Source organism: Periplaneta americana, chromosome 12, assembly GCF_040183065.1.
Source record: "Periplaneta americana isolate PAMFEO1 chromosome 12, P.americana_PAMFEO1_priV1, whole genome shotgun sequence".
Taxonomy (NCBI): domain Eukaryota; kingdom Metazoa; phylum Arthropoda; class Insecta; order Blattodea; family Blattidae; genus Periplaneta; species Periplaneta americana.
Window position 1 is genome coordinate 108,062,050 of NC_091128.1, and position 25,688 is coordinate 108,087,737.

The window sequence follows — 25,688 nt, forward strand, 5'->3', positions numbered from 1 at the left end:
ACATTGACATAACAGTGACTAAACGCATGCTTTTGCTTGTCTCTACATTTTCACTTCCTCTAGAATTCATATTACTTATTATTCTACTATTTCTATCTTATTCTAATTCTCGCTTACTCCTAACAACTACGATTACTATTAGATTCAGTTCCTATTTGACTCCCCTATTTCATTTTAATTAACGATCTAATCTTGCAAATTCATTAATTTATACTATTTTGATCTTATTTATATCTAAAAACACAAAAAAATTAAATTTTGAATAATATTTTTGTATACCAGTATTAATAATATTAACTGAAGGTAACACTTCCAGAACACAGAAGTACAATAACACTTAAAATTCACTTCATAGGAACACTGACTTAACTTGATTTAAGAACTTTAATCTTAGGTTCATGCATTTATAAAAACAATTCCATATACTTGAGAAAATATATCTATGATTATAATTTAAAAATTCCCTATCCCCCCTTTCTTCCATTCTTTATTTATCACTTTCTAATTCCTATTATCATACTATTTAATTCCTTATCATACGCATTAATCCTTCCTTAGAACACAGTAATATATTTACTCATTCACTCACCTCCATCTTTTCACTATATAGTTTGTTGTTTAGTCAACTGTCCGAAAACAGGTCTGAGCCTCACAAGTGACCTCAATAAGGCATCGCTCAAGAGGCAACTAAGACAGGAGATAATGGGGTAGTGTGACCAGTTCCTTTCCCCCGCCATTGCATACATCGCTGGCTAGTTACATATTACACTAATCAGACTTCAGATGTACAGTATACAAACAATTGCTTTTTCTCTGATACATATCGTCAAGTGAGATATACTGCCTGATAATATGCGGGTGCTCGTGTAAAAGGGTTTAAGTATGAATTGGGTAAACTGGAATAAGTACAGATTTGAACTATCCACAATTACTTTTCTCTTGTGTTAAAGGGGTTAAGTCATTCTTCCATCTATGATGCAGTTACAGTGCTCCATATTTTGTGACAAAGGGGTTTTGTTCAGTACCAAAGAAGAGAAGTTTACATACCTTACAATTTGACTTAACCCCCTTTACACGAGCACATATCAGCCAAACCTCAATCAGAAGTATCACTATATAGATACCTCTGTTATTTCTTTCACCCACTGATACACCATTGGTACTGGCTTTTCTTTGCTATTACTTGCTCATTTCACACTATTTTCTCTATTCACATTCTCTATACATCCCCTCCTTTTTCCCCACTATCTTCTTTCCTGGACTCATCATTCTTCTTCACCTGCTGACCTATATCTTCAAGGTCTCCATTGCTGACATCATAGAAGTCTACGAACTCCTCTGCTTTCCTGATTCCCCTCTTTTCTGACGTGGTCTTGGGGTAACGTCATTACTGACCTCATCCAAGTGTCCATTCCGCATGATTTATATAACTTATTATATTTGTAACAGGGTATCGGATATGGAATACTGATTTGCGAACTGATGACAATCCATTGGAAGCAGGACTGGACTTAATATGTCGAGATGATGGCGCTTATGTTGGAAAAGACGTTCTGGATATTATCAAGCAAAAGGGATTGAAGAAAAAACTGGTCTTTTTCCAGCTCAGAGAGTAAGTACATCTATTCAAAATGAAATAGTAATGTAAACAATAATTATTTCCTTAGTTTTTTCGCAATAATTCTTTACACTTTACACAAAATCTAGAAAGGTAGAGAGGTGAGCACATTTTCATTTAACATCCTGTTTATATGATATTAATATGATTCTGCACATAAAAAATTATTTATTACCTTTCCTGTGTAGCAAAATGTTCAAATAAAATTGAACTGATTTTGGTTGAAAAAAAAATGAATTCATGATATTTTATATTTTTACAGAGACTGTCATGGTGGGTCAGTGGTAGGCTGCTGGGCTTATAAGCCAGAGGAGCAGGGTTTAAATCCCTGTTCACCCTGAATTTATAACATGTTGAGCAAGCCAGTGGTCCAGGCAACACAAGAGTTTTGTCTGGGTACTATGGTTCCCTTGTGTAGAGTTACTATACATCCTCATTTTTCCGGACATATCCTCATTTTCAAGGGTTAAATTACCGTCAGAAGGAATTTTCAAAATCAACGCAAATGTCCGGAAATTGGACCTGTGGATTTAATTTTTAAAAAGCTTAGCTTTTAGACAATAGTAGCTAACCTCAATTTGCCTACATAATTGGTTCACACAAGCTTTCACGCGAGAATCGCGATTTCTTTACCACGCTTACCGAGCATTTTGCCATTTCTTTAATTCAAATGCATGATCTAAGGAGAGGAATCGCCTTGTTATGAAATCAGTTAAAGGACTAGCTATAGTGAAGTTCAACTTTCGTCATTTCAGTTGCGTATAATTTCATTCATACTTGCAAAAAATCTTTGATATTTTAAACAAAATCGGATCAACAGGGAAATATTTATGGGTTGTTTAAATGAAGTTACCCTCTATTGGAACACGAGTGACTGAAATTTGATTGAATGGATAAGTTCATTCTTGTAGTTTTTATGTATTTCTATATGCATACTCAAATTATAATTTAGGAGTAATGTATCAAAATATACAGAATGTTATACATTTAAATTCCTTTTAATTATTTGAAATCAAACTATTTTGCCTCATTGTGTGAATTTGTAGCTGTAAGATGTTATTTAGAGATTAGAAGGGTGCGATTGGTATGGTGTCCTCATTTTTAAGTTTAAAGATATGGTAACCCTACGTCTGTGACATCCCAGCAACTCTCTATCATCATCATTATCGTTCATTACCAGTGTAATATAGATCCATCACCTTCTTTAAACAAGTCAAAGTCAGGATAGGAGAAGAAATGTCAGAAGGAAGTGAAATTGGGAGAGGAGTACGTCAAGGATGTTCTTTATCACCTACCCTGTTCAACATATACTTGGAAGATTTAGTAAAGAACTGTTTTCAGAACATGGGAAGAGTGATAGTAGGAGAAAGAAGAATAAAATGCATAAGATTTGCTGATATGGCATTGTTAGCAGAAGAGGAAATGATACTAAATGATATGCTACCGGTACTGGAGCTAAATGACAGCTGTGAGCAGTATGGGATGAAGATAAATGCAAATAAGACGAAGAGCATGGTCATAGGAAGAAAAATACAGAAGATAAACTTGCGAATTCTAAATGAGGCAGTAGAGCAAGTATACAGCTACTTGGGGTGTACTGGTACTATAAGCAGTAACATGAGCTGCTGCCAGGAAGTAAAAAGGAGGAAGCAATAATAGAAAAAGTAGCATCTTCTGCGGACCTCTAGGAAAAAAAAACTAAGGAAGAGACTAATGAAATGCTTTGTGTGAAGTGTGGCATTGTGTGGGGGCAGAAACATGGACATTACGATGAAGTGAAGAGAAACAACTAAAAGCATTTGAAATATGGATATTGAGAAGAATGGAGCGTGTGAAATGGACAGACAGAACAAAAAACGAAGCTGTGTTGGAAAGAGTGGGTAAAGAAAGAATGATGCTGAAACTGATCAGGAAGAGAAAAAGGAATTGGCTGGGTGACTGGCTGAGAAGAAACTGCCTATTGAAGGATACACTGGAAGGTATGGTGAACGGGAGAAGAGTTTGGGGCAGAAGAAGATATTAGATGATAGATGACATTAAGATATATGGATCATATGCGGAGACTAAGAGGAAGGCAGAATATAGGGAAGATTGGAAAAAGCCGGAATTGCAGTGAAATAATTAGAATGAAGGAGGATTCATAGATCTTGAAAAATATAAATTTCTTGAAACCACTAATTTGAAGTCGAATTGGTTAAAAAGTTAGAATCTGAGATAAACAGATTAGGCCTGAATCAGTTATGGAGAGAAATAAGGACATTAAACATGAAGATTATTGGAAAAATTATAAAAGAAAGGGGTTACCAAATTTCGAGGCAGGATATTTTTCAAAATGTAAATGACCTGGGATCATTAATGTATTATAGGGAAATGAAAACAATTTGAGAACAGGAAAATCATATTTGATTAAATACAAGGGAAGAAAGAAGGGGACTAGCATGGTGGAGACTAAGCATTTGGAGAGTTAAAAATAGAAGAGGAAACGTTGGAAAGAATATAATATTATGTCCCTTATGTGGTGAAGTTAAAGACGCAATCCATATACTTCTAAAGTATACAACAACTAATGACTGGAGGACTGTCTGTCTGGATAGAGAATAAATATTTGAATATGAATGATAAGTTAGCATAATATGTAAAAAGTTAAATGGTACTCTAAATGGCAGATTATAGATATTGAGAATCCTTCATTCTTTATAAAGCTATTTTAGAGTAGAACATGAGTAGAGCAGAGATTAGCTTGACTAGCAGAATAATGTAATATGATTATGAAAGCAGTGAATGTTCTAATAGAGTAGTATTAGGTAATTTACAGAATAGAAAGATAATGTAATTTTATAGGAAATAGTTGCATGAATTTATTATTGTATGTGATCTTTATTGTCATTAGAATATTTTGAATAGTGCGTGTGTTATCATATTATTATGTAAATTGGTTTGTATTTGCATTTATTGGGAATGGCGGATTGAGAATTGGATTGCATCTAATCCGCCATAACTGTGTACATGAATGAATAAATAAATAAATAAATAAATAAATAAATAAGTAAGTAAGTAAGTAAGTAAGTAAGTAAGTAAGTAAGTAAGTAAGTAAGTAAGTAAGTAAGTAAGTAAATAAATAAATAAATAAAATTACTTACTTACTCTGTTACCAAATAATGACACTGTATATTAAACATGTATATTAAACAATTTTCAGACAAATTCCCATCTGGGGTCTCGAAGCTATTTGGAGAGATGACCAGGTAGTGGGATATCTTCGAAGAGGAGAGTATGGCTATGCCTTAGGAGCGAGCATAGGACAAGGGTAAGGAGACTTTATAATTTATGAATCCATCTTATACTTCATACCTTTGACAAAGGCAAAAACGTTCTTGAAAACTACTGGTACTTAACTACTTATTAGTCATGGATGATCTAGAATTATACACTGTTCTGTCGTTGAATGTGTACTTTCTTGATTACGCAACTTTAAACATTATATCACTTGGGAATATAAAATATATATATGTTTTCACGTGTTAATTATCTAGGTTACTTTGTTGGCTAGTTTCAGCCTGTGGGCTATTCTCAGAACTGGGTGGTCTTCGCGCCTTCTGATTGCGTTTCCTGTGAGGGTGTGTTTGTGTAGTGTAATGTGGAGTCAACACAAATACAAGAACACAAAAAATACATCACACTAACATACGAAAACAAAAACACACACAAGACAGCATTCTCATTCAAAAAATTAAATTACAACATCGCATACAGAATACAAAGCACTCTACAAAAACATCTCAACACAGAAACAAATAAATACAACCACACAGGTGTATACAAACTCAAATGCAATACCTGCAACAACTTCTACATAGGACAGATAGGCAGATCATTTCAAACATGTTACAAAGAACACATCACAGCCATAACCAAATCACAAAACACTTCCACATATGCAGACCACATCACAAACACCAATCACACCTACAGCAAATAAACACAGACATGGAAATTCTACATCTCTAACCGAAAAATCAGAAACTAAACACAGTAGAACAATACGAAATATACAGGCACACAAAAACACACCTGCATCAAATCCTCAATACACAAGTCAATTTCAGAACACATATACTTTTTGACTCCACATTACACTACACAAACACATCCCCACAGAAAACGCAATCAGAAGGCGCTATCTGAGGATAGCCCACAGGCTGAAACTAGTCAACAGGGTAACTAAATAATTTAAACGTGATATATATATATTATATTATATTATATTATATTATATTCCCAAGTATACTTTCATGTGTTTTATATTATATAATTGCCATTTAATTGTGACGTATTTAGTTTTGCTAAAGATATTGTGTTCATGCTTTTCAGTACAAAAATATTATTTTCCATATGAAATTAAAATGTATTAGCATTGAATGATTCTCGAAGTTATATGGCACTTAGCTGAGCTTATTGAAGTAATTTTGGGTAAAAGCGCATGATTGTGATCAAGGGTTGAATTTGTTATATACACAGTCTTAACAAATGTAGCCAGACCAGAAAGGGTCGTGCTTTATGATCAGCTGTTAGGCACGCATATGTAAGAAAAAGGTAATGAACGATTCATAGGTGTGCTGTTAAGTACAGTGATTTTTTTAAAATTTGCTGTAAACATAGTCTTGCGCAACTTCTCCATAAAAATTTGTGGCATTTTTCCCCACATTCTTATAGAAGGAAAAGAATTCGCAAGTGAAATGTATGTTGGCGCACCATCTTGTTCAAATAACATCATTGACGAAATCTCAGTGATACTGTACGTATTCCAATAATAATGGCAAAGTTTTCACACGAGAATCACGTAAAAGGTAGTAATGAGGAGGGGTTACAGGAGGTATAATTTAATAAAGTGACTATTGAAAACAAACCTTCCAGAATGACCTGGAGTGGTGTGAAAAAAATGCAAAAAGTACATAGCCAGGTGATCTCACGTGATCATGACATGGATTGATAATGTGATGCCAGCAATGAACTGCTAACTTGACAGGGCACATCTGGAACCAGCATCTCTCTGGGAATGGGTTCCTGTTCAAAACTTGATTCATACATACTCTAGAAGTTTGTAATCTATGTGCATTTACATCGAGCATATATGTGTTCATATAGTACACTTTCTGATGATTCTGAATTATGTACAGTTATGTGAAGCACCCAGAGGGCCGCCGCGTCACTGAAGAGTTCCTTAAGAATGGTCACTATCAAGTGGAGGTGATGGGAAAACGTTACGATGCCATTGTCCACTTTAAAAGTCCATTTGATCCAAATGGCAAAAGGCCGTTGGGAATTTATGATGAACAACTACCAGTGAGACAATAAATCCTGCGTCATTTCACAAATAGTGCCGATGTCTGACTCAGACAGAGCATTTAAACCATCATATCATCAATCTTCATTGTAAAATTACATTTGCACAGATGTACTGACGTGATAAGAGTTGATTTAATAATGATTTCACATTTTTAAATATATGTAACTTTGTTTTCTACTCTTCCAACTATAAATGCTATATGAAATGGAGCACAATCTATAAGCTGCAAGTTAAGAATACTGCATTTAAGTTACCTCGTAATTTGGAATATGTGGTCTTTGAGTACAACCAGTTTCTGATCAAGCATTTCATAAGCAGACTAGTGGTTTCGTTGAATGCCTTGGTCTTCTATTTGTTTTATTAATGTTTTGAAAATAATGGAGACAGACAAATCTCATCTCCTACTTGCACGGAACAAAGTTTTAAATCCTCTCAATGAATTCTCATCAAAAGAGTTTGAGATTCCTATTGGAAAAAAACTGTTTTGGGACAGTTTCTCGAATCTTTCAGTTTTCTATACCATTCTCATTGCATAATTATTCCATAATCATCTCCACAGAGGTCTGGGTAGTGCAGTTGGTATAGCACGGCCTTCTGTGCTCGAGGTTTCGGGTTCAATCCCGGCCCAGGTCGATGGCATTTAAATGTACTTAAATGCGACAGGCTCATGTCAGTAGATTTACTGGCATGTAAAAGAACTCCTGCAGGAAAAAATTCCGGCACACCAGCGACGCTGATATGACCTTGGCAGTTGCAAGAGTCGTTAAATAAACCATAATTTTTTTTCATCTCCATAGATGAAAATAGATGTTGAATAAAAATTGTATTTCCTACTCATATTTACAGAAATCATATTCCTTTACTTTTGAAACCCCAGAGATGGCACTGTCTGTCAATGAAACTGCTCAATCTTCTTTCTGCATTCCTCTTCACTTATTACCATGAACACGGTCCGAAAACATAGTTACATTTTTTAGGCTACAAAATAGTGTTAAGTTAATACTAAATCATATTGTGGAAATATAATGAATAATATTAATTACTTTGTAAGAATTTTAAACAAAGGAAAAATAGTTATATTATGGCAGGGCATAGTTAAATGTGGGGACAGAATTTTATTCATGCCATTGTCTCTTCTGTGAAAGTTTTGATAGGAATACAGTTTTACAGTAAATGTAAATATAAAAGTAAAATGAAAAATTTAAACACAGTAGGCCTGTGTTAAAAAAAAAATGTAGTCTAAAAGTGGGATTTAAAAACTTAAAGTTATCAGTCATACCTGTCAACTCATATCACACCAGTTTTATCTTCGTATGTAGTAAAGTGTGTGACCAAAGTATTGTAATTATTAACATCTAGCTTTTTTGTACTTTTTAAACTCCCATTAATTTAAGGGCCATATTCACCAACATCGGTAAATTGTGTATCCTGGTTTTAGCTAAGAAAAACTTAGACAACAGCTACCTTTGTATTCATCAACAAGATTATCTCGGTTTAAAACTTTACCGAAGAAATGTTGACTGATAAAGTAAGAAAAACTAAGATAATCTGAATAACAAGATGCGTGTAGACAACTGGAATATTTAATTAATGAAAGAGAAAATGACAGTGACGATGAATATGGCCAAGAATGTAAAAAAAAAAAAAAAAGGTGTCCTACATGGATAATAGAACACGCCACACACTTTCAAGACTACAATGACATTAATGTTGTAACACATTTTAGATTATCTAAAACTCCACCTTCACCTTTGTCAATCATCCTTTTGTTAATTTTCCATTGAGTTGTTACACCTTGTGTTTTTTTATTTTTTATCACTTGGATCAGGATTCGTACGCAAATGCTTATTTGTATAATGTTTGTAATGACAAATATGCAAAGTTAATCGTACATATTTTTGCATATTTCAGGCAATCCTGAATATAACATACTATTGTGCATAATTTATATTGTAGCATATTTTCAGGATTTTGTTGCATAAACTTCCAAATTTGCTTTTTTACTTCATATGTCATATTAGGTTTCTTTCTGCTTTTCTGGCCAACATTGGTCATAAGTCATAACTTAACGCATCTAACTACACACACTCGTAAATTTGTTTATTTTGTTAATGAATTGGTAGTTTACATGGTGCTAGTCAATTATTTCTCATTAATGATCAAACACAGTCTGAAACGAAAACTTAGTTTTAGAAAATCAGGATAATAAATGGTGTGGTGAATACGGTACAGAATTGAGTGTTATCCGAGATAATGGTATTATCAGAGTTTTAGAAATCTTAGATAACAGCACATATTACTGGCGTTGGTGAATATGGGCCTAAGTTTCAGATGAGTCATTGCTGTACAAAAATTTTACAAGTATTATTATATTACTATTATCAAAAACAATTTCTTCTCTATTCAGTGTAAAAAGTGTATTAAACAAAATTGTATAAAGCGTCATAATTTAAAAAACATGAGAAAATATGACTGTAAAATATCTCACAGAAGCTAGAGTTCCAGTAATAAGAATACGTTTATAATGCCCTCAACAAAAACTGACATCATAGACCATTGTAATATTTAGCTTATGAAAACACTCTAGCAATGTTAGTCATTATAGCTTGCTTCACACTTGTGTGAAGATTCAGTTATTGTTCCTTTAATGATGAAAGAATTAATTTTACCTCGATTGTGATTCAGTGGTAGTGTATGTGGGTGCCAACAAACTGGATCCACGTCCAATCCCCAGAGGAAGATAATATGAAAATGTTCTTAATAAGAAATGAGTATATGTCCCTTGTGTATTTATTCTGTGTTGTCTCAATGTGGTGGTATTATGCTGATCATCTAAACTGATGATATGCTACCTATCTGTGATTGTTTATGTTGCTGCATAATTCAAAGGGGACAAAGCAGTCATAAAGGCCAATGTTTTAGAGATATGGTGATGAAATGCAAGTCGTGCCATTTTTCATACAATGATGAAAGTGGAAACAGTTTCTTCAGAACTAATGCGAAACAAGACATGAGCTGTTTGTACAATTTGTTAAAATAAAACGTAAAAGTTTACAAAAGGAAGTGTTCTTAATGTTAACATCCAGTATGCATAAAAAAAACACACACGCCGACGCGCACACACGCACACACACATCTACAGGATGTTAGGAACAGTTAGGAACATAAGTGCAAATATTTATTTCGGTAATGCAGGAAAAAATTCCTAATACATTTTGGCATATCTCTTTGTGTTTTATACACTGAAAAAAGTCATGTTTCTTGTCTTAATTAATATTACATTTATTTTGCGAAACAGCTTGAATGTACCAATGGTTTATGTTCTCTCATTAACCAAGTAGATTAAAAGCACTGTGTTTGTATGAGTATCTAACCTTCAAAATGGTGGTAGCAGAGGGATAGTTAGATGAGGAGTACTTTTGCACTAAATAAATAACATTTAAAAAATAACAATAAAGCTATAAAAAATTAAAAGTAATATATAGATCGACAGAAGTCTTTTTGTGGTGCATTTGACGAAGGGATTTCTGGCAAACTTACTTAATGATTCTTTCACTGAGAGTTTTCAAAAGGCAAATGTTGTATTCATTAAAAAACCATACTGGCTCGATATACTGATAATTACTGGATAAACGATTAGAAAAAGGAAAATTCTGCAGAGGAATTTTGAATTCATATTGATTTTATTTATTGCCTGTCAAAATAATTGCACTTATATTAATTCTAACTTGCTGTACAGTTAGAAGTGTAAATGAAAATCTGAGAAGAATCCTGTATTTATGTCAGTATGTTCCATTAACTTAGAACACTCAAAGACAGTATACTATATTCAGAGGTGTAGTGCCAGGGTATACACAGTGTCTACCCAAAATTGTGCCCGGACAAATCATGTGAAATGCTTCCGGCTGTCTTGAAAGAAAAACCTTGTTAAACACCTCTGAGTTGTAATGTAAAAAATAAAAATTCCTGTCATATGTCATTGGCTAAACATCTGCAAGAATTTCTTTCAAAGCTTCATTTTGAAGAGTAAAAGTTTGCGTGTGCAGTTTCCTGTGCACCCTTGGCTGAGATATTAGCAAGCATTTCATCATCATAGTAGGCCTATATACAATATGTATATTCAGTGGCAATCAGGCCATAATTATAAAGTCAGCATAAGTAAACATTTTACTTTTATCTAATTTATTTAAATTGTATTAATAGATAAAGCTATAATTATTTAAATATAATACAAATCTAAAAACTTTAAAAAACTTCATTATGTTAAAATTTGTTAAGAAAAGGTAATATACCTTAATAGGCCACCCTATCCCATTATCTCCTGGCCTAGTTGCTTCATAAGTGGTGTCTTCTTGGTGTCACTTGTGAGGTTCAGATCTTTCTTCGGACAGTTGACTAAACAACAAATATACCTTAACAAATTTTAATAGTGAATTTTTTTTTTTTTTTTTTTTTTTTTTTTGAGACTTTTATTATAGTTAAATATTAAGTGTTATAAAGTGAATCAATAACAAATGAATATAATTATTTTCTTAAATATGAAAAATTAATATTTATATACTTTTTTTTCATAGATAGACTTAAATTAACAGGATTAAGCATGGCATCTTCAAGTGACTGATTGATATTGACAAGAACATTTCTTGATCCCATTATTTTTATTATGAATGAAAGCAATATTTTTTTTTAATCCCTGAGCGAGTAAGAACATAGAAACATATAACTCGACTAAGTCACATTGGTCACAAAAATATGACAAAGTTACAAGAAAATTTCAGATGGTATTCTAAATACAGGTGGCTATGCGAGAGCAGTACAAAGAAATCTCTTCATACAGTTCTACTGATATCACTATTGTAATTAATCAATTTTGAAATGAAAGCTTTGAAGTATGCAGCAATCAAAACACACATTAAAAACTCGGAAATGTGTGTGTACGTGTACCGCTTTATAATTTGCAATAATAATACATTAGGCCCTACACAAATGGATTTATTATTTGCGTCAATATTTTTCCATCATACATTAATGTAGCCTATATACCTATTACAGGCTTACATATTCTTTCTAAAATTTATATCTAGCATAAAAAACATACAGTACCGGTACAATATTATTAGACTAATGGACTTTTACAATATAAAATACTCTTAAAAATGCAATGTGTCCTTTATTACTGCAATTACTTTCTGATAAAGAACATTATTGTGACTCATTCTGTTATATTAATATTTGATTTTACAAACATATGGGAGTTCAAGAACAAACTGCATAACAATAGGACATTTTCATGTAAACATCGTGTACATATACTTGTATATTATTTCTTACTTTTGTAATTTAAACACATTGAATAAAAACATTGAGAAAATAACTAGATATTCTAATGATTGAAGCAAATGCAGTGTAACTCCACAATTACGAATATGGAAGAGAAAAATATGTAGGTAACAGTGAACAGATATATGTCGTTGATTAATGTGCTGCATTTAACACTGAAGCCGTCACCAGTTTTGTTCTCCAGTACTTTGCAATCAAGACCATTTCTCTTCAACTGTTGCACAGACTTCTAAATGTTGTTCCTTCGTTTCTTCATTGTGGTGGTGATTAAACATATATCTTGATGAGGGAAGAATACTGATTCTATGGAGATACTTAGGAAGATAGTATGTTCAGTAAATAATATGAATTTCGAAATATTTAACAACACTTCGTCAATTACTAGGTTATTTAGTGTCAATAGAATTAGTGACAGTGAAATGAGACTGAGGATTCCCCATACATTATCAGAAATTCGCCTTAGTGTTGGAGAAAACCTCGGAAAAAACCCAAGTGCAGCTCCATATCAGCAGGTAAATGCACCTGCCAACAACTGTATGCTGCATAATTAAGAAAATTTATAAACTATCATTTGAGTTTCAAATATTATACCAACCCTTTCTCAGTACAAGTTCTGACATTTCATGTGCCAACTTCATTTTAAATAAATCAACATGTAAATCTGAATGTAAAGCAATTCCATCCATTAGTTTAGGAGAAAAGACAGATGTGTTGGAGAGACGGACTAATGAACAGATGCAATCAAATCTACGTTGTAAGTATTACAGATGCTGTGGAGTTTATCAAAATATTTAATTATACTTTTTGATGCATCTACTTGTTCTATATTTCACCAAATAACAAAATAAAATTGTATAGTTTCATGTTGTGCATGTATGATTTTGTCACTGTATCTGATGTTTGAATACATAAAATAAATGTTTCTATTTTGGATTAAGAAGAAGAATTAAAAATAGCTTATGGATTACTAACACAATATTTTATGCTTCAATATTGCTTTTCTTTTTAACTTTTCTGATGTCACACAATAACAGATAAAATCCGAAGGAACAATATTCTTGAACTTCACACATGTCCATAATCATCCAGCCAGAGGATTTGCGTGAATAGTAACACTGTTAATTCGAGTATCAGTTAACGGCTTGTAGTTTTTTGGGTTAACTGGAAGCTTCTCTAGCTCATCAAGTGCATCAAAGCCATCAATAACCCTGCAAAAGATTATAACAATTACAAACTCAACTAAAACTTGCTTATATTTCACATACCTAATAACAATAAAGACAAATAGAAATTTTCACTTACTTTCCAAACATAGTGTATTTCAGGTCCAGGTGAGGTTGAGGCGCGTAAGTTATGAAAAACTGACTGGCATTAGTGTTAGGTCCATTGTTTGCCATTGACACAACTCCACGTGCATTATGCTGAAAGAAAAAATAGATACTATCATGATGACACATATTTTCTCATATAGTTTACACATTCCCAAGAATTCAGCCCTTTAAGTCATCAATGATATACCTGTTTTAAGTTTATATTCTCAAACTAAGAAATCCATAAAATAAATAATTTGGCTAGCTGGCTGTTATTTGAGGCTGAACCTGGGAAATATCCTTGGATCTGTTACCAAGTCATAGTCAATAGCTCTTGGTAACAGATCCAGCAGAGAGGCTTCCCTGTTTCTCTTTCTTTATATTCTTTGGTGTTGGAGCTGACATGTAGCTCCGAAACATTGGATGTCTTCATATCTAGGATACAGTGCAACTACTCAAAAACATCGCACCACGATGATCACTATGGAAACCTCAAATCATTCTTAAAGCTGTAAACTTCACGAATTGGTGATAAAATAAGAATTGATACCGTAAAGTGGAGTGACTTTGAATGCCGAGGTGACTTTGAACAGTAATTTAGCGCCTTTCTAAATTAAATGCTGTACCCAATTGCGATAAAACTGTTTAAGTTGTCAATAAACTAGTTCAGTTTTTTCGCAATAGGGTACAGCATTTAATTTAGAAAGGCACTAAATTACTGTTCAAAGTCACCTCGGCATTCAAAGTCACCCCACTTTACAGTACTTAGTGGAATGTTAAGATTTTAACTTCGGCCTCGAGTGTGAAAAACTAATGCAGTAGCCAAGTTTAAATACTGACTAGTTGAAATAGAATATGAAGTGGGTAATGATGGTATTCATCAAGTTTTTTTTCTGAGTAATCTCGTGTCCATTGCTATCAGTCCACTATTCCACAATCATTCTAAAATAACAGGAAACTACCGTAATGTATAATTTTTTCACGAGGTATACTTTGAGGAATCTTTATCTAAACATGGTAAGTAAATGGAAAATGTTTCAGTCGCTTATACTCAACAGTAAAATTATGTATACAGGGTGGAAGTGAAATAATCCTGCAGATTGAAAAGGACGACAGGGTACACTTAAATGAATAGAAAACCTATATTACATTTCGTGATTAAATGCACGATTAATTAGAAAATTAAGTTGGAAGTTTCAGAAGTCTGCCAACATTGTCACTAACACAGTCATCCTTCTTCTCGCAATACAGATGTAAGATGTCAACGAACTCAGATCTCTTCCTATGTGAACTACTTCCCACCTCCCTCTCAGGTTATGATACAGCATTACAATCTGGTTGCATCGTTCAGTAGCTTGATATTAGTGGTTTTTAAATTCAATTTACAGGAAAACCGTCCATGCTATTGAAATACACCAAAGGAATACATGATTCTTTATTAGTTTTAAGATATGTGGATCATATGCAGAGACTAAGAGGAAGTCAGAAAATAGGAAAGATTGGAGAATGCTGAGTTTACAATGAAAGACCTGCCCATGGGCAGAACATTTATGAATGTATGTATGTATGTATGTATGTATTAGATTTTCTATCAATATGGGCAAAAATCACGATCCTGCTCGCAGTACTTACTGAATAAGAGGGTATTAAACATTGGGGAAAAATTTTTTTTTTTCTGGGAAAACTATGAACTTTCCACCAATACAGTATTAAACGTTACGTTTGTTACATACAACATGAGCTATTTGCTCTGAAAATATGCAGAATTATTTCACTTCCACTTTTAGATTTATAACATCACAGTCAATTGGACTAATTATGTATCACTTTCTAATTTCGTTTTAAGTCATTAGTTTTCCATATCGCTGGCTAAATGTTACAAGCGATATGTAACTGTTTACTATTTGTACAAAAATACTGCAAACAAATGGATCCCTTCTTAATGGAAACAAAATTAAAATAATTATGCCTTATAAGTGGTGCCATATTGATATCACTTGTGAGGTTCAGACCTATCTTCGGACAGTTGACTAAACAACAAACAATAACTTGCACAAAGACATTAAAAAGATATAGAACAACAAATGCTTCAAACGAAATTAGAAACTGATAAAAAGTTACCCCAAATGAATGTATAGAGTCTGTAACGTACATAAGCTATAAGATGTTGCCAGCTTTTTTCAATTTGAGTGAGGAGAACTTAATCAAGTTGAGCAACCCTCCTTTATTCCTTATGCCCCACACGAATTTACTATGCACGCTTCATAATTATATATATATATATATATTGAACCAAATACTCTCTAACAATAATACTGGAAAGCTTTCCTGTTTAGCATTGCAAGCGGCGGCGAAAAGTGACTGTGCTGCTATCTAGCAGCTTAGATTGTTATACACTCCTTGAGGCGTGCTGGGTTACGTAAGGAAAAACGGAGAGGTGTGCATTTGATGTCAATAAGAAAATATAAAGCAATAGCATTAATTAGAGTCACGAAGTTGACAACATTTTAAATTAATAAGAAGTTATCTCCATCTTACGATGTTTGGTGACGTATACACGTCCGTTGATGTGACATATTAATGAATTTAAATACTATTATAGTCACAATCATGCCATGGTATGAAAGAAAAATTTCACAACCTCAAGCGGGAATTGAACCTGCGACTTCCTGTTCTCCGGTCAGGTGCTCTACCACTGAGCTATCGAGTTCGTCTCACGCCTGACCAGAGAACAGGAAGTCGCAGGTTCGATTCCCGCTTGAGGTTGTGAAATTTTTATTTCATACCATGGCATGATTGTGACTATAATAGTATTTAAATTCATTAATATGTCACATCAACGGACGTGTATACGTTACCAAACATCGTAAGATGGAGATTACATTTGTAAAATTTCTTTCAACCCATAAGCAGTGCTGACTAGATCAGACGCTATGGACAGTACTCTATAACAGAGTCGCCATTATGAAAGGATAATTCCAAGCCTTTGGCGTGAGATGAACTCGATAGCTCAGTGGTAGAGCGCCTGACCGGAGAACAGGAAGTCGCAGGTTCGATTCCCGCTTGAGGTTGTGAAATTTTTCTTTCATACCATGGCATGATTGTGACTATAATAGTATTTAAATTCATTAATAAGAAGTTACAAATTTATTGAAATAAAAATGATATGAGATAATTCTTGTATTTGATTTAGTTATGCATGACTTTAGAAACTTTCATACATTGCGTATTTCGTTTCTTAGCTAATGATTATACATTTTGTTTTTGATGTAACAATTTATTAGCACATTGAAATGTTTGTCAGTGAAGATACTGGCACAGTCGCTGCTTTAGGGATGAAGCCTGTATCTTATATTTTATCTTTTACATCAAGCAGATGTGATATTAAAATCTCTGCAGACATAGTATCTTTTTTTAGAAAATAACTTATAGTTTGCCTTAAAATTTTGTACATTCCTCGAATAATGAAAACCAATGCTTGGTTTGCAAATGGCACTTCTGAAATTTTTACGTCAGTTGAAGTTTGTTGATTAGGCCTATCTATACCTAATTCAATGGATCCCTCAAAGTATCTGTTTTAGCATTATAAGTTATATTTTTCTCCAAAGACATTTTATCTTCAACAATAAATTACAACCTTTCATTCAATGGTAGAATATCGGATTTTATTTTTCATATATGACCAGCCTCATGGTCTAGTGGTCAGAGCTTCTGGCTATAGTTCATGAGGTCCCGGGTTCGATTCCCGGTTAGAGCACAGGAATTTTTCCTTAAAGGGGATTCCTGTGTTCGTCCATGGTCTGGAATTTAGGTTAAGTTTAGATTTAAGACCTCTCCTGGCACCCCATTATCATAATCATCTTATCACATCATCGGGGTAATGTAACTCCACCTTCCAGGCGCCCCAACCTCAGAAGTGGGTTACAACTAAGCCACAGCCAGGAGAGAAGACCAGAAATGTCGAAAGACAACCTGGTGGCATTGGATTAAAAAAATAATTAATTGTATGGTGCGATTTATACCGGGGCCTATACCGAATTCATGAAGTCAATTTTTGAGAGATCTAATTGTTGGTAAACAATTTTCTTCTTAAAAATTTTAGCCTTGAGGTGAACATTAAAGGAAATTTGCGGAAAAATTTCTGTCGTAACTGGAATATCGTCTCCCTAGTTCCTTCTTTTTAAGCAGAGTTGTGACTAATGAATTCATTATCTTGAACAATTTTTTATCTTTTAGATTTCTTGCACCGTAAAAAATGAACTTAATTTAGTGAAATATGAATAATGCCTTTAAAGTGTAGGACTAGGCAAATTATTTGACAGAATAACTACCTGAATCACTTATTATGAAAAAAAAGAGTCCACTTCACAAAATCAACAATTCACATTTTTATGTTACACATCCCAAGACACACTACTTGGTTAAGAAAAGTAAAGAGTTTCAATTTTTATACTGAGAAACTTTAAAGAAATTTTGTTTTGTATGAACAATGTAAAGTAGATTTATGCATTTTTTTAACATAGGGAATACCTATGTCATTGCTACTGCACTATCTAATTACATGATGGAGGAGTATCGTCTGTCATTTGTGTCTGATATCAGAAAACCCGTAGTCTCCTCGATGCAATGTTTCTTTGGGACCTTCGCGGTTTTTTTCATTGTGCTTTGATTTTGACTCATAGTTTCGGAAGAAGGAGCTGTTAAATTCATTGAAGTAATAACTGTTATATTCAGTCTGTTATTAAAAGCAGAGTATTAAAAATTAACAGTCTTTGAAACTCCAGTAAACTTTTCCAATTTATGACATTCTATTTTTATTTACCCCTAATGTTTCAAATTATGGTTATTGAAGTCAGATAATCAAAAGTGATCTGAATATATTCTGTATAGTTGGTGCTCGCATTTTGCTTATGATATTGTTTGTGTTTTAATTCTTAAAGCATTTTAGATAAGGATGCAAATAGCGATAGTAGCTGACGCGACCTATTAAACCTTGCTAACTAACGTGTGTCTTTTGCGTTTATTTACCCATATGAGCATGGCACACCTAAAGGATAAAAGCAAATAACTGCAGAATAATAATAAGTTAATAATAATAATAATAATAATAATAATAATAATAATAATAATAATAATAATAATCTTGTAACAGAAAAGTAATATTCTGCTGGTGTTTACATGACTACTCCCAATCTCTATCTTTTAGAAATCTAAAGAAAGATTTACTGTAGCATATTTTGCTAGGCGTAGTTTTTACAAAACCCAGAGAAAGAATTCAACATTTAACTGACATTATGTGCAACTATAATGAGAATAATCCTTACGACATGACGTCTTTGTTCAAGAACAAAGCTCAAATCACAGTTCATCGGGGTATTCGTCACGTCATCCTTGCTGCCTACAATCCTTGCCGCTAGATAGCACTGGCGAGTCATTCGCCACTTTTACCGTGAACTTTCCGGTATTATCCTTGTAGAGTATTTGATTGAACCAATATGAAATATTCAGTTTCATAATAATAAAATCGAAATTGTTACAGGAGTAGATTATTATTGAGCCCGGAATTTTAGGTGCTAAAAGTTAATATTGTTCCTCGGTATAGTTTATAAAATAGAAGTCAAGCCCCCACTTCTTTGACACGTCATTCTTGTCATTCAATATTTTCGTTTTGGTACTGTTAAAGGTCTCTAATCCTCTTAAATACCACTTACAAATTAGTGTACAGTTTACAAGATTCGTTACCCAGTCCTTTTGACTCTGTTGTCTATTATTACATATCAGACTCCTGTGAACTAGACTTAAAACCCTCCTCATGGGCACCACATTTATTCACCTACACTCAGTGTCATTCTTAACTTTTAGCACCTAAAATTCCGGGCTGTAATTATTACTAGTCAAAGCAAATATTTCTAATAGTAGCCTAAATATTAGTAGTGAACAGAATATGATTAATTTTTCATTTGTTGATGCCCTAAAGGAGGAGATGAAAAAAATATATATGGTACTATATAGTTTGCCTCCCATGGTGCACCAAAGATAATGCCTATGGGCGACTAGAAGAAACTATGACTTCGGTGCATCGTCTACAGATAGGGATGTTTGGGAAAATAATTATGGAAGTCAAGTACAGTACTCACTGTTAAATGAAAAGAAAAAAAAAATATATGCAAGAAGGAGGACAAGCTGTGAAGCAATTACTAAGGAAAATTTGTGAAGTAAATAAAACTATAATTAAAGTATCCTACTGAGTAGGCTAAATTGGGTTGAAAGTGTTCTGAAGCAAGTTTTAGCTACACTTTCATTAATTGTATCTGGAGTAGGAGGGACAGAGTTAACTTTGAGGGGGACGCTAGACCATCAGAATACCAACCTTCAAATCTTCTTTAAACTCGTCTTCAAATTTTCGACCCCATATAGAATTTCCACCTTTTCCTGTATGTGTTGGGTCTCCAGTTTGGACAATGAAGCCTTTTATGTTACGATGAAAAAGGCAGCCATTATAGTAATCACTTGCACAAAGTGCAAGGAAATTCTGTGTAGAAAGAAACTGAAGTTACACTTACTATTCTTTTGTTCCTTATGATTATAATTTTATATATATATCTTACAATTGGAGTTTAAAAAAAAAAGAACCATAGTCCAAAAAAAAAAAAAAAAAAAAAAAGCAAATTTGAGATATTAAGCATTAATTGTTAATGGAAAAAAAAAAAACACCATAGTCCTATGTTATAGGAGTGGAAATTTTCAGCGGTTTTCATAAAACAACCATAGTCCAAGGACTTTTTTTATGAAAATGGCCAGCATCAGTGGCGGCTCCTGCATATTTCTTAAGAGGAGGAAAGAAGTTAACAGCGCAAAATGACACCTTCTTGAGAGAAACATGCTACAAATTAGCCTACATGCATACATGTAACACCAGGTAGTGTTAGGATTAGCCTTCTCCTTCGTATAGCAATTATCTGTTCTTGTAAACTGAGTTTCCTAAATTGTCCAAATATGTTTTCACTTCCATTCATTGTTGAATAATTGCGCACATTAACAATTACAAGGAAATTCACAAACTCGCAGCATTTTTAGCGCACACCACAGCATCACACGTGTTGGAAGAGACCAGCTACTAACACATAACCAGAACCGTTTTACTGAAGTGGAAATGGGAAATATTCTGTTAGGAAAGCGAGAATACTGCACCCACTCACATGGTCTGTGTTGCCACATGTACATTTTACAAGTTCAGTATCACATGTTTTTGAAGAATGTCAGTTCTTATAAAGCATACTACCATTATTGCTCAAAATTGCAGGTGGCCGATTAATTTTTTTGTGTTAAAAATAATGTAGTTTGGAGTGCTTTCAATTTCAAATATATTTGTACAAAACTGATAATTTGGTTGTTGTCCTATCTAGTAGACAATGAATGGAAGTGAATTTCAGGGGCCAAAAAGATCTGCGATACTAATGTAGAACTACTTCCTCTTTGTTTTATATAAATCTAACTTCAACTTTCAGATATCCTCGAAAGTTTCAAACCGTGAGTAATAGCTTATATAAAATGCAATGAATAATATATTTTGATTTATAATTTAAAAAAAGTTTATTTGGTGTCATAGCTTTGCGTTAAAACTGTTTTTATTGTGCCTCCTTCTAGATGTGTTGTAGTCTGGTTGAATGCAGCATCGTTAGATGGCAGCGGTAGCGAGTTTGCGGTTTGCTGCAAGACCAGTTGGTTTCTATTTCCCGCTCATGCGCTGATTCAGAAGAGGATCTCCTCCCTAACTGTTCATTCGCTTGCTTTAAAACTCTGCTTCTTTCTCTGGCCGCTAGTGCGCTGTTGTCTATGTGTGTTAACTGCAGGAAAGGAGGAATGGATTGACTTTCCTCCACACAAACAATCTCGCATCTTTCTCACAGTTTTCTAGCAGCACATGAGCGCGCGTCGTTTAAAACTTGATCAACCAAGGTTTACTTATAGCTGTGAACTTAAAAATTATCGAATCTTCTTCGAATTTCAAGGCATATATTTCATTTGATATTTACTTTCAAAAGAAGAAAAATGTGAGGAGGACGTTCCTCCCTTCTCTCCCCACAGAAACTGCCACTGGCCAGCATTTACAAATATCTCATTCATATAAGCTTCAAACATTTATCCATACAATTTTAAACTGTAGTAGATTGGCAGTACTGCTTCTTATGTACGCAGCAAAAGCCATCTCAGTGAAAAATACTTTAGCACGTAATTGTATTAATTAATGGAGCCATTTTTAGGTGCAGAAATGAACCCATTGAAGAAACGTAAGCAAAGAAAGGAAAAGAAACAGGATATAATAAAGAAAAAGATTAAAGGAGAGGTATGCTTTAGCCACAACAGAGTATTTTTTTCTTAAAGCAACCATTGTCCAGTTACCTGCATTTACACGTCTTGTATTTCTATAGGGCAATTTAGCGGTAAGTAATAAATGTATTTCAGTTTTCCCAAGTTTCTACTACACCTTAAGAAATGGCAAGATGTATCAACATCACCCACCCATGCCAGATAGTTTTTTTGTTTCTCCTGAAAATTTGTTTTTGGACTATGGTTGTTTTTCCAAAAAACTCTTCAATTATTATTGTTATTGGTCCATATCCTCTTACCTCACACGCTTTTGGGCAATATTCGCAAAACAATTCAATTTTTATGTCTCCAACATCTGTATGGAATGTAACGGACTAAAAAAAAAGAAACAAGAAGAAATGAATAAGCAAAAGCAACAGTATCATCTTATATGTCCATAAAAAAATCTAAAATATATAATAGGCCTATATATTTACCTTTCCATTAAAGATAAAGATTTTCTTGAAATCAGTAACGAAAACGGACACCAAAGCAAATGAATGTTTATAATTGCTACTCTCATTTGCAGGAGTGACGTTTGTAAATAAATATATAACCATAACAATATGCAATTACTTAACACCATTATAAATGGTCTACTATAATTGCATTCATATTTTTTTAATAAACTGGGTTATCTTATATAATGTATTATAATACTGTTCAAAAATTATGTTGCAATATATTTTATACTTGTTATATTCAGTAATGAGATATAAGTAGTCACAAAATAATCTGAAAATTATTTGTTGAGAAGTCAGTTTGTAGATATTGTGGCCTAAACTATTGCTAGACAGCTATTTATAAATCTAATAATTAATTTTCCGCAATGCAGCATGATATTGATAATAAATGTGTTGTTGTTTTCTAATGCCAGGCATTTGACATTTACTCTTGCACTCCAATATTTTTCAAAGATATTGTCATGATCAGCCACTGAAGCACAGATTTTGAGGTGTTCCGAATCCATTTTTTGAATCTGAATTGCATAATGGGCAATTTTATGCAGGTGCTTGGCCAAACAGTCATGGCCTTTTGCCAATCTAAATGCAGCTACAGACGATTTGCGTGGTAAATCGGGAATTAACTGTGGATTATGATGCAGGGAATTCCATTTTTCCCCTTGAGATTGTGTTATCAAATTTTGTTTGTTGAAGTCTAAGTAGGCCATATAGATTTAATAAATCTTTTCACAGAATAATACGTAGATTTTGTAACAGGTCTGTAAGTAGCAGTGCTACCCTTCTTTGCTAAAGCATCCACATTCTCGTTTCCCAGGATTCCACAATGGGATGGTATCCATTGGAATACAATTCTTTTATTGAGTGTTAATAATTGAGAAAGCATTTTAGTTATTTCTGCTGTTTGAGTTGAAGGTGTATGTCTAGAGACTATTGATAGAATAGCTGCTTTGGAATCTGACAATATAACTGCATTTTTAAATTTATTGATGTGGCATGGAAGATTCCTGAGACTTTCATTTATTGCAATAATTTCTCTATCAAAACTTTTGTTCCATAACCAAGAGATCTATAAAGTGAGAAGAGACAGCACATAACACCTGCACCTGCACTTTGTTCCCTGGAGATCAAGGATCTATCGATGTATAAATGAAGCCAGTTTTGTGAAGGGTACCTGATATTAATTGTCTCTAAAGACAATGTTTCATTATTTCAGTGTTTACTTCTGATTTCAGTAATAAAAAATAAGCTTAGGGACCTGAAAATTTCGCATTTGCGAAATCTGCGAATTTTTAAATTGCTGTTTAATAGTAATTTATCAGTAAGATGCTATTTTTCAAGCTAAAAGCGCATTGTGTATATATACAAAAATTAAAGGCACTTTTTAAGTATTCAAAACATGTCGATCAATTATCTCTCTATCAATTTATTGCCCATTCGACTTGATAAATTTTATATATCCATAATGAAGGTCCGATAATTGATATATATTGTAATATCGATTATCAAGTTCTTTTCGGAATATGTATTATATGACTTTCTTATGTTAAATTCTATCATACCTGGTTTACATGTTTCGACCTTTTACGAACAAGAAAATCATATAATACATATTCCGAAGTGACACAGTGTTAAAAGTTGTGTAATAAAGATGTATTATCAAGTTCTAATGATATAGGGTTGGCTAAAATCTGTCGCTTCGGTTTACTCACCCATTTGCTTTTGAGATCGCAGCAGAGTTAGATAGTTATTCTAGTTATGGTATATTGGCATAGTTTGTTGAATTTGTGAGACACATGCTCCTTTGTAAAACGGGGCAAACAACTATAACTGCTCATCAAAGAGTAAAAAAGTAGATGTTAATTTTGAGAAAAATAATTTTAATTTTGATGAAAATAGCCTAGACGCTAAAAATTCAGGTCCCTAGTAATAAATGTGTTATGTTTCTTTGTACCGCTAAAACTCAGTATCTGTTGCTGCTACCACATTCCTTATCGTCACTCACTAACAATGTAGGTACATTTGGACCTGGTAAAATAACATAGAAGCAGCAGTTTTTTCCCCTTTGAGTATCTCTATCTTGTTGTTTCCTGTCTTTCAATATCCCTTTGACACTACTTCTCCATTTCTAACTTACATCGTTCTCAGGATATTGTCCAATGTTGTCCTAAGCGTCCTTAGGCCACTATATAAAGATCATAAACATAACATAAGGAGTAGGAGGAGTTATAGTGGTGCTCGGTTGTTTAGAATACCTAGCTAACCATAACAATCTCAACAGAGTAGAGTAAGTGACGACTCTTCACGTCGTACCTCTTACCCTGATTATGGGACCTGTATGTAGTTAGAAAAAAAGTTCCAGGGCATAGTTGTAGGGAAAAAGTATAAGTTCATATTAAGTTAATTATATTGAAAGTGTACTGCCAGAAATGTCTATAATTATGCACATATATGTACAATCAAAATACCGTAATATTGTGCTACTGTTACTGAATCATGTATCTATTTCAATACGATTTCAATTTTATTAGCCTATATTATTATATATACCGAATTATAACAAGATTCAAAGGAATGTTGAAATGTCCTTCTGATTATGCTGTCAATATAAAATAACCTTTTAGACTTATCTGAAGAGAAATACCGATTTTACAAAAAATTACAATATCTAATAAAATTAAACTTGCAATATTCATAAATGTAAATATAATTATTACCATATTTTGATACTGGAATAAAATACGATACTTATTAAATACCATCAGCAACACAATACAAACATGTTCACCATTACGACAACATAGCGTCAGTTACCATGGCAACCAATTAGTCAAACTAGCATCTCCAAATAACTTTACAATTATAAAGATATAAATGTCACGAAATCTGCTGTATGCTTCAATATATTTCTATCCTTTGTTTTCTGCAAGGTTTTATAGATTTATTATTCATTTTCCAATATAATTCTGTTTTTGTAGTTATTTGATGCCAACTGTTCACAGGAATGATGGGATCTAAACAACTACAACGTTTCACTTGTAAAGGTATTTCACTTGTCATTGTAATATCCTACTGACATTTATTTTATTCTGGGACTAAGTTATTAAGCTTGTCGAGTGAAGTTACTTGATTTTATTTAAGAGTTACGTTTCAGTATTTAATTATTTCAAACGTACCGGTGTAAGGCCTTTAGATTTGTAATTTTATTTAATATTAAAACCAGCAAATAGACATGTATTTAT

At 33.2% G+C, this 25,688-nt stretch overlaps 2 protein-coding genes across 6 annotated transcripts in view; one reads left to right on the plus strand and one right to left on the minus strand.

Annotated features, from left to right (window-relative positions):
- The window catches only part of LOC138710791 (sarcosine dehydrogenase, mitochondrial-like), a 37,009-nt gene extending 24,670 nt beyond the window's left edge, over positions 1-12,339 (plus strand). For both annotated transcript variants that reach the window (XM_069841905.1, XM_069841906.1), the window contains 3 exons: positions 1,450-1,612; positions 4,818-4,925; positions 6,796-12,339. In XM_069841905.1, the coding sequence (XP_069698006.1) occupies positions 1,450-1,612; positions 4,818-4,925; positions 6,796-6,973 (449 nt within the window). In that variant the 3' untranslated portion in view covers positions 6,974-12,339. The remainder of the gene's footprint in view (positions 1-1,449; positions 1,613-4,817; positions 4,926-6,795) is intronic.
- LOC138710792 (peptidyl-prolyl cis-trans isomerase-like 3) lies at positions 11,937-25,463 on the minus strand. 4 transcript variants are annotated; one of them, XM_069841908.1, is made up of 5 exons: positions 25,261-25,463; positions 22,246-22,320; positions 19,986-20,147; positions 13,608-13,726; positions 11,937-13,513 (listed from the first exon to the last, which is right to left on the minus strand). In XM_069841908.1, the coding sequence occupies exons 1-5, from the start codon at positions 25,261-25,263 to the stop codon at positions 13,387-13,389; spliced, it is 486 nt and encodes a 161-aa protein (XP_069698009.1). In that variant the 5' UTR covers positions 25,264-25,463; the 3' UTR covers positions 11,937-13,386. The 4 variants fall into 4 exon arrangements, with proteins under 4 accessions (XP_069698009.1, XP_069698010.1, XP_069698008.1 ...); XM_069841909.1 differs by having other exon boundaries at positions 25,235-25,463; XM_069841907.1 differs by having other exon boundaries at positions 25,164-25,462.
- Between the last annotated feature and the right edge of the window lie 225 nt (positions 25,464-25,688).

Bases quoted from the DNA above. Each gene is read 5' to 3' on its own strand.
- LOC138710792 (XM_069841907.1), bottom strand. From the start codon at position 25,208: ATGGTATTTAATAAGTATCGTATTTTATTCCAGTATCAAAATATG. The intron at 22,321-25,163 runs GTAATAATTATA...CTTTTTTTTTAG, and splicing joins TATTCCAGTATCAAAATATG to TCCGTTACATTCCATACAGA. The intron at 13,514-13,607 runs GTAAGTGAAAAT...AATCTTTTGCAG, and splicing joins AAATACACTATGTTTGGAAA to GGTTATTGATGGCTTTGATG.